Source organism: Pipistrellus kuhlii, unplaced genomic scaffold, assembly GCF_014108245.1.
Source record: "Pipistrellus kuhlii isolate mPipKuh1 unplaced genomic scaffold, mPipKuh1.p scaffold_m20_p_24, whole genome shotgun sequence".
NCBI lineage: Eukaryota > Metazoa > Chordata > Mammalia > Chiroptera > Vespertilionidae > Pipistrellus > Pipistrellus kuhlii.
Genome location: NW_023425523.1, coordinates 4,325,537 through 4,334,536, shown reverse-complemented (window position 1 = coordinate 4,334,536; position 9,000 = coordinate 4,325,537). Strand labels below are relative to the sequence as shown.

Here is a 9,000-nt window from a genome sequence, read left to right as displayed (position 1 = left end):
CCCGTGTCCCTCACCAAACCAGGACTTAGTTACAGAGTGGCTCTCCCAGAAATGGAATATTTTTTTTCCACAACATATTTTTATTTATTATTTATTTATTTTAAAAATATATTTTATTGATTTTTTTTACAGAGAGGAAGAGAGAGGGATAGAGAGTTAGGAACAGCGATGAGAGAAAATCATCGATCAGCTGCCTCTTGCACACCCCCCACTGGGGATGTGCCCGCAACCAAGGCACATGCCCTTGACCGGAATCGAACCCGGGACCTTTCAGTCTGCAGGCTGATGCTCTATCCACTGAGCCAAACCGGTTTCGGCTCCAATACATTTGTACTGATTTCGGAGAGGAAGGGGGAGAGAGAAACATCCATGATGAGAGAGCATCTTTGATTGGCTGCCTCCTGCACGCCCCACACAGGGGATGGAGCCCTTGGCTGGGATGGAACCCGAGACCCTTGAGTCCGCAGGCTGATGCTCTATCCACTGAGCCAAACCAGCCAGGGGCCAAAAACGGAATCCTGAACCAGTGGCTCGGGAGCCGCGGATGGGCACTGGGTGGAGCCCTGCATGAGAAACCCAGCCGTCCACTAAGGAGAGTGACTTTGCCGTAACCGACCCGTGTGTGTCCCAGCAGAACTTCCGGTCCCGCTCCCTCCCGCCCAGAAAAGCCCTCCATCCTGTGCTGGATGCCGCTGGTTCAAATCCACTCTCGGGGGACACGCCCCGATGGCTGTGTACTATCCATGTCTCTCCCTTCCTCTTCTCCTTCGTTTGTTGGGCTGTTTTGCAGCAGGCACGGTTGGGGGTGATAAGGTCACCGAGGCACAGCGCGGCCCCTGAGGGGTGACCCTCTGCGGGGGAGCCCCTATCCCGGGCCTCCCCTGCCTCCATCGGCGGCATCCACCCTGTCTTACCTTGTGCTGAGGAATTTCCTACGTGACCTGATTGGATTCCACAGCCCCCTGGGGGCTTGGGTTTTATTTCTGTTCCGCGTTTTTTCTTTCCCCCATCCACACGTGCACAGGTTATTTGTGGGCGGCAGAGCGTGAGGGGGGGGGGGGGTGGGAAGGAGGGGCTTGGCCGTGGCCCCCGGGCTTGGAGGAGAAGGAAGATCTGCTGTCACTCTCTCCCCAGGCGCCGGACAGATGCCCTGCGATGGGGAAGCAGCGTTCATTATCCGGTGACATTTCGAGGGCGGCTTTCTGCCCCGGCCGAGAAGCAATCACAGGAGTGTGTCTGATCTCCCGCCGCCCGCCTCCGGGGCGGCCACCCCCATCCTTTCATCCCAGCGACTGAAGCCGGCGAGGCCATCGCTGAGATCTGCCGGGGGCGACTCCGAGTTCTCCGGGGGGCTCCCTTCCCGCTTCAAAGAGCTGCCGGAATGCCTCCCTGCAGGGGTGAAGCGTTTATTTTCTAGGGGCTGGGCAGCTGCCCAGGAGGGGCCTGGGTGTCCCCTCTGCCCCGCCCCCCCAGGACAGGGGGAGAGGGTGGGGCCTGCGTCCCCAGCAGCTGGTGTGCAGGTGGCCGGAGCAGGGCTTCCCAGGAGCAGGTGGCTGGTGAGGGGCAGCCAGGCTGGTCAGTGCGTGGGGCCTGGGCAGAGCAGCCCCCAGGCGGGAGGGAGCTGGGGGCCTGCAGGGCCCTGGGCCCGGCCTCCGGTGCCCCTCCCCGGCTGCACCCAGGCCCCCCTCCCCCAACCCCTGCAGGACCTTTCAGGGCCCCTGCACTCACACCCCCTGAAGGAGTGGCCGCCTCAGTGGGCAGCCTGGGTTTGGGGGCGAGGGGGGGTGGGAGAGTGGAATGGGCCAGCCCACAGAGCGGCTCAGTCTGGTCTCTTTAGGGCCATTGGAGGGAGGGCTGGCAGGGACAGTTCATCGAGGCACCGACCAGTTCCTGGTCCCTGCTGGGGGCTGCACAGGCCCTGGGGACACGGCGGTGGCCGGACGGAAACCCCACTTCCGGACCCAACGTGTCTGCGAGGAGCTACAGGTGATGATTAGGTCGGAAGGTGAGTGTGAGTGTGTGTGTCTCTGGGTGTGTGTGTCTGTGTGTGTGTGTCTGTGTGTGTGTGTCTGTGTGTGTGTGTGTGTCTCTGAATTTATTTATTCTTCTCTGGTTTGATGGAGACACGCTGTGGCCTGGGACTGCCATGCCCCCTGCCCCTGGGAGAATGCCCGCCTCAAGGGCACGGAGGCCCAGCAGAGGAAGCGGAGGGAGATGGACGGACGTGGCCAGAGCTCTGACGGGATGTCCGAGCCCCGGACACACGCGGGCTACAGCCGGTTCCTGCATCTCAGCCGTGTGAGCAGGTACAGTCCTCTCTCTCGGTTCTCTTCTGCCACCGGAAGCGTCTCACCTTTCCCGGGAGAGCAAAAGTGCAGGTTTGGCAGCAGGAGGGCTGGACCAAGGCTCCTACCTCCTTGCTCCCAGGAGGCGCCTCCGGTCCTGCTGGTCTTGGGCACCACAGGCCAGTCCCAGCGCCTGCACGGCCCCTCCCGGGAGAGAAGGAAACCCCACGTCTCCTGTGGTCGGTGGAGGAGAAAGAGCTTAGAGAACACGGCAGCAGAACGAGTTTATTAAAACAGCCGGCAGTCAATGGTGGCCTGCTGGCCGCAAAGATACATTTTGCTCTTTGGGAAAACAGAGTGGGAGAGGCAGGGGAAGGGAGAGACACACACACACACACACACACACACACACACACAGACGCAGAGACGCAGAGACAGAGAGACCCGGGGCCCCTGGACGCAGGGCGCTGTCACTCCCGGGACGGCTCCGCGGAGGAGCAGCCCCCGTTGGTCTTGCTGAGCGAGTCCGCGCTGCCCGCGGGCGAGGAGCCGGCGCCGGGGCCGATCCTGTGGATCTCCTCGGGCATGTTCTTCTGCCGCTCCTCCCGCTCCGTCTCCCGGTGGTAGAAGTAGTTGAAGTTGGACACGATGACGGGCACGGGCAGGGCGATGGTGAGCACGCCGGCGATGGCGCACAGGATGCCCACGATCTTGCCGCCCGCGGTGGTGGGGCACATGTCGCCGTAGCCCACGGTGGTCATGGTGACCACGGCCCACCAGAAGCCGTCCGGGATGCTGGAGAAGTGGGACTCGGGCTCGTCCACCTCGGCGAAGTACACGGCGCTGGAGAAGAGGATGACGCCGATGAAGAGGAAGAAGATGAGCAGGCCCAGCTCCTGCAGCGACGCCTTGAGCGTCTGGCCCAGGATCTGGAGGCCCTTGGAGTGGCGGGACAGCTTGAAGATGCGGAAGACGCGCACCAGCCGGATGACGCGCAGGATGGCCAGCGACATGTTCTGCTGGGCGGTGGGCTCCGTCTCCTGCACCAGCTCGGTGGCCACCGTGGCGAAGTAGGGGATGATGGAGATGATGTCGATGATGTTCATGATGTTCCGGAAGAAGCCGGCCTTGCTGGGGCACACCGCGAAGCGCAGCGCCAGCTCGAAGGTGAACCACACGATGCAGGTGGACTCCACCATGAAGAAGGGGTCGGTGAACATGGACGGGGACAGCACCATCCGGGTGGCGTTGCGCCCGGGGTCCCGCACCAGCCGCGGCTCCCGGTCCTCCCGGAACTCGGGCAGCGTCTCCATGCAGAAGATGGTGATGGAGATGATCACCACCAGCACGGACACGGCGGCCACGGCCCTGGCAGCCACCGAGCTCTCGGGGTACTCGAACAGCAGCCAGAACTGCCGGTGGACGTCGTTGGCGGGGAGCGGCGTCTCGGGGTCCGGGATGAAGCCCTCGTCCGCCCGGAACGCCTCCATGGCCTCGCTGCCCAGCTCGTAGAAGGCGATCTCGTCGGCGAAGATGTCGATGGGCACGCTGGCCGGGCGCCGGATCTTCCCGCCCGACTGGTAGTAGTACAGGATGCCGTCGAAGCTGGGCCGGTTCCGGTCGAAGAAGTACTCGTTCCGCATGGCGTCGAAGAACCGCGCCCGCTTCTCCCGGTCGCCCAGCAGCGTGTCCGGGAACTGCGTGAGGGTGCGGAGCTGGGTCTCGAACCGCAGCCCCGCCACGTTGATGATCACCCGCTGGTCCCCCTCGTTGGGGACCGCGGGCTCCGGCCCCGGGGGGTCCGGGTAGTCGGCCCCCGGGAGCCGGGAGAAAGCCGTCTCGTGGCTGTCCCCGAGGAGCAGCCTCCAGTTGGAGAAGGGGCCCGCCCCGGGCCGGCCTCTGGGGGCGCCGGCGGGGCTGAGGTCGGGGTCGGTGTAGCCGGGCTGCTCCTGGATCTCGTCCGAGTTGTCGAAATCGACCAGAGCCACCTCCATTTCCTTCCAGCCGCATCCGTCCATCCTCGGGGAGGCGGGGAGCGGAGGGAGACCTCGGGCCTCCCGGCCGGCCCGCGGGGAGCTGCGGGGAGAGGAGGCGCGTCACAGGGCGGCGAGGACGGGGGCCGGAACACCGGACGGCTGGGCTGGCCCCAGGCGCGGACGCGAGGGGGGCCGCTGGATGAGGGGTGATTCATGCTCAGCTGGGGAAGGAACCTCCTGGTGGTTTTGGCCACATTCCCCCCTGGAGACCGTTTGCACCCCGAGTCTGCACACACTGATCGCTGGAGGCACTGGGGAGGAGGGGCCGGGCCGAGAAAGGACACTTTCTCCAGACAAAGGGGGCTCCGTCTGCAGCCTCGGGCGGGGAAGCTAGTGTTTCTCTCTCTAGGGATGAAACGGAATTCTCTGGGGTGAATGTTTCTAACACTGACACCGGGAACCTCGCGTGGGCGCGCCAGCTCCCGGGGACCCGGCCCTGCTGGGCCCAGGGCGGCCGAAGCGGCCCTGGCGGTCGGCGGAGTGACCGTCACAGCCAGGCCGCCCTCACGCCCACTGGGTGCCGCCGGCAGTCAGGCGACTGGTCCGCAGTGTGTTACGGACACGGAAGGCAGGCGAGCTGGGGTGAGGGGAACAGCTGGGACCAGTCTCACTCACAGGGACAAGGACAGCCTAGAGCCGTGGTCGGCAAACTGTAGCTCTCGAGCCACAGGCGGCTCTTCCGCCCCTGGAGTGTGGCTCTTCCACAAAATACCACGGCCTGGGCGAGTCTACGTTGAAGAAGTGGCATTAGAAGAAGTTTAAGTTTAAAAAATGTGGCTCTCCAAAGAAATTTCAGTCGTTGTCCTGTTGCTATTTGGCTCCGTGGACGGATGAGTTTGCCGACCACTGCCCTAGAGGGTCACAGGGTGCGTCCACAGTCCTGTCCACACGTTTCCCCTCTAAGGGACAATGATCACGTGAGTCAGCTGGAGTGGGCTCTGCCCTCGGCCGCCCTCCTGGCCTCTGGGAGGACCGGATGCTCTGGGTGGGGGTGGGGGGGCACCCTGGTGAGGGGGGGTGTGGGCTGGGGTGTCTGGGGGCGGCTCCCATGGAGTGTGTCTGCATGCAGAGTGCGGGGTCCTGTGTCTGTCCCTCCCCCCATATTCTAAGGCTCCAGTGGCTGTGACACGTCACTCCACGGACTGCCAGGGCTGATTCCGCTGACCGGGCTGGGCGGGCGGGCGTCCCCTCCTCCCTCACCCTCCCATGCGTGTCCCCCAGCGTCTGATGCCAGGCGCAGCGCCCGCCAAGACGGGGTGCTGGGGTAATCCCCCTCTTCCCCCTGCACACACTGGGGTTCCTCCCTCCAGGACACTGAGCAGACGGCGCCTGGAGAGGCAGCCGGCCCTAAAGACGCAGGAGGAGGTGTGCTTGCTCCCCCGGGGGACAGGAGGGCTTAGAGGGGCGGAGGGGCCCCCGGAGGCTGGGCATGCGGCCCTCCTCCTGGTGAGAGGGGGTGGGCACAGCGGGGCTGGCTGGCTCTCTCCGGCAGGGACGGCTCAGGACAGACCCGCGTTCCTATAGAGCCGGTGACACGGCCCGGCTCTTTAACACCTGAGCGGCGGCCGCAGCGATGCTGACAGGGCCCCGTGGGGTCACTCCTTCCAGCAGGGAGGGCAGGGCTCCCGACTTTGGGGAGAAGACTTTGTCCTGGGAGGCGGCAGGGCTCCCAGGCCTTTTCCTGAACCCCCTGGTTTTGTGCACCGTCAGGGCCTTAGATCCCCCCCACCACCACCACCCCGGTTTGTAACAGGAGTCACAAGCCCTGACTCTGGAGCCGGCAGGCCGAGGCTTGCACCTGTGACCGCTAGCCCTGAGCCAGTCATCGAACCTGCGCCTCAGTCTCTTCACCTGTAGAATGGGAGACTCCTGGGCCACAGGGCCTCCCTTTGGCGCCCTGTGGTTGTCTGAGTCACACTGGCTTCTGTACCCGCCCCCCCCCCCCCCATTCCTGCCCGGCTGGCTCTCTGTGCAGGGAAAGGTGCTTCCTCCCTGACCTCACGCCTGCACCGGTTTCCAGCTCCTGCGGGATCTGCCTGCGGGACGTCCCGTCTCCCACCTGCCTGCCTCTCCTCTCACCTGGATGCGGCCGTGGCTCCCCACGGGGCTGCCAGGTGCTCCCGCTCACGGCCAGGTGGATCCTGCGTGGCCTCCAGCGACTCCTCCCCAGCCAGATCCCCCCACACACACACACCCCACCTCCAACGCCCCGCCTGGAGCTGTGTGCCCCTCTCCCTCCCGCGCTGTGGTGGCCCGGCCTCAGTGTTATCCTGGGGGGCTGGAGGGGAGGGAGCCTGCTCCATGGGGCGGTCACACCTCCCTCTCCCCCTCCCTTTCCTGCAGGGGAGGCAGGGGGCCGACACGACAACGACAACGAGGTGCCGAATGGCATCCTCTTCTTTTAGCGAGCACCCCCAATCCTGGGGCATCGGCTCACCTCCCTAAGGAACCCCCCACGGCCAGGCTCCAGGATGCATTGAGCTGTGTGCCCCAGGGAAAGTTACTGAACCTCTCTGGGCCTCAGTTCCTCATCTGGGAAGCCGGGGTCATGGCCCGGTCCACAGAGAGGCCTGGAGAAGGATTCAGATCCGGTGTCACCCCAGCAACTACCCTGTTTCCCCGAAAATAAGACAGTGTCTTATAATTTTTTTTCTCCCAAAGTTGCACGAGGTCTTATTTTCAGGGGACGTCTTATCTTTTTATACGCTAGGGTCTTATTTTCGGGGAAACACGGTAGTAGGTGTCCAGCCCGAGAAGGGCCTCTGTCCACACCTGGAATCACCCACGGCTCGGACGCAGAGGTGTGAGCAATGAAGTGAAGCCGTCACGGTGGGATGGCAGGCGCCTGGGGTGGGGGAAGTCGGTGCCGGAAGCTGCCGGTGTGCCTGACAAACCCTCAGAGGCCACCCGTCCTCCGGCTCAACTGCCGCTCTGCCTCCTGGGCTGACTTTCCTGTGGCCCTTCCATGGCCACGGAGCAGCGGGGCCTCTGGGGCCTCCTCCGACCCCAAGAAGCTCCAGGATTTCTGGGGAAAGGTGGGCGTAGTGGGTGGGGTCTGGGGACAGCTTTCTTCTGTGCAAAGACAAGGCCCAGGCTCCGGGGCGGGGGGGTGGGTGGGGGTAAGACTGCTGTTCCAGAAGGCTCCGAGCCACGTGAGCTGGGAATGTGGACCACAGAATAACGTGTCTCCCTAAGATCGTGCTGGGAGCCGAGCCAACCTGGGCGCTCACGCCAGTTGCCAAGCTCAGGCCTGAATTCCCCCAGAATGCCCCGGGAGCTCCAGGAGGAGGACGCCGGGGCCCTGGGGTGGTGGCGGGGTCCCCGCGAAGACACAGGGCGGGTGGGGGGCCCAGAACTCACCGGGGAGCGGCGGGAAGCAGGCGCGCGGGGTCGGCCTGGGGGGCCTGGGGGCCGGCCGGCCGGCTCAGCTCCCCATGGGGTGTCCGGGGCGGCCGGCGGCAGGATCTGGAAGCAGCAGCCTGAAGCTGATGCCGGGACGCGGAAACCCTATCCTCGGTGAAACAGGATGCCCGCTGGCTCCGGGGGAGCGAGGGGTGGGCCAGGGTCCGTGGGCAGGGGCAGGGCATCGGGGAGGCTGGGCAAAGCGGATTCGGGAAGGACGACCCCCCACCTTCGGGGTCAGAGCCTGGATGAGTTTCCCCGGAGCCGGGTCACACGGAAGCACAGAGGGTGGCGGCGGTGGCCCTGTCTCCCCATCGCCCCAGCTGGGAGCCCGGCCCGCAAGGGGGTCCCCCAGCCCTCCTGGCTCCCCGGCTCCTCAGCGGCTGGTCCCTGGCACTGAGGGTCTAGAGGACCTCGCCTTTGCCGGGGCCTCTCCCTGTGAGAAGAGCCAGAGCAGGGCTACAGCGGGGCTTGCTGACGTCCCCCTGGACTGGGGGCCAGAACTTGGCCCTTTCCTCTGACTCCAACCAGACACCCTCAGGCCTCCTGGGAAGGCCATGGCCGGAGGACAGCGAGTGTTGGGGAGGACCCTGGGGGGGGGGGGGAGAGGGAGAGAGAGAGAGAGAGAGAGAGAGAGAGAGAGAGGAAGAAGAAGAAGGAGAAGGAGGAGGAGGAGGAGGAGGAGGAGGAGGAGGAGAAGGAAGAGGAGGAGGAGGAGGAGGAAGAGGGAAGGAAGAGGAAGAGGACAGGAGGAGGAGGAAGAGGGCAGGAGGAGGAGGAGAAGGGGGGAGGGGGAGGGGGAGGAGGAGAAGGGGAGGAGAAGGGGAGGAGGGGGAGGAGGAGGAGGAGAAGGAGGAGGGGAGGAGGGGAGGAGGAAGAGGAGGAGGAGCAGAAGGAAGAGGAGGAGGAGCAGAAGGAAGAGGAGGAGGAGGAAGAGGGAAGAAGGAGGAAGAGGACAGGAGGAGGAGGAAGAGGGCAGGAGGAGGAGGAAGAGGGCAGGAGGAGGAGGAGAAGGGGGAGGAGGAGGAGAAGGGGGGAGGGGGAGGGGGAGGAGGAGAAGGGGAGGAGAAGGGGAGGAGGGGGAGGAGGAGGAGGAGGAGGGGAAGAGGAAGAGGAGAAGGGGAAGAGGAGGAGGAGGGGAGAAGGAGGGGAGGAGGAGGGGAAGAGGAGGAGGGGGAGGAGGAGGAGGAGGAGGAGGAGGGGAAGAGGAGGAGGGGGAGGAGGGGAGGAGAAGGGGAAGAGGAGGAGTGGAGGAGGAGGGGAGGAGAGGGAAGAGC

The 9,000-nt window shown here is 64.8% G+C and overlaps 1 protein-coding gene across 1 annotated transcript; it reads right to left on the bottom strand.

Moving 5' to 3' along the window:
* Nucleotides 1–2,721: 2,721 nt before the first annotated feature.
* KCNA10 (potassium voltage-gated channel subfamily A member 10) lies at nucleotides 2,722–4,377 on the bottom strand. The gene has a single exon (XM_036452705.2). It carries the CDS (start codon nucleotides 4,301–4,303, stop codon nucleotides 2,756–2,758), a length of 1,548 nt encoding a protein of 515 aa, XP_036308598.1. The 5' UTR covers nucleotides 4,304–4,377; the 3' UTR covers nucleotides 2,722–2,755.
* Between the last annotated feature and the right edge of the window lie 4,623 nt (nucleotides 4,378–9,000).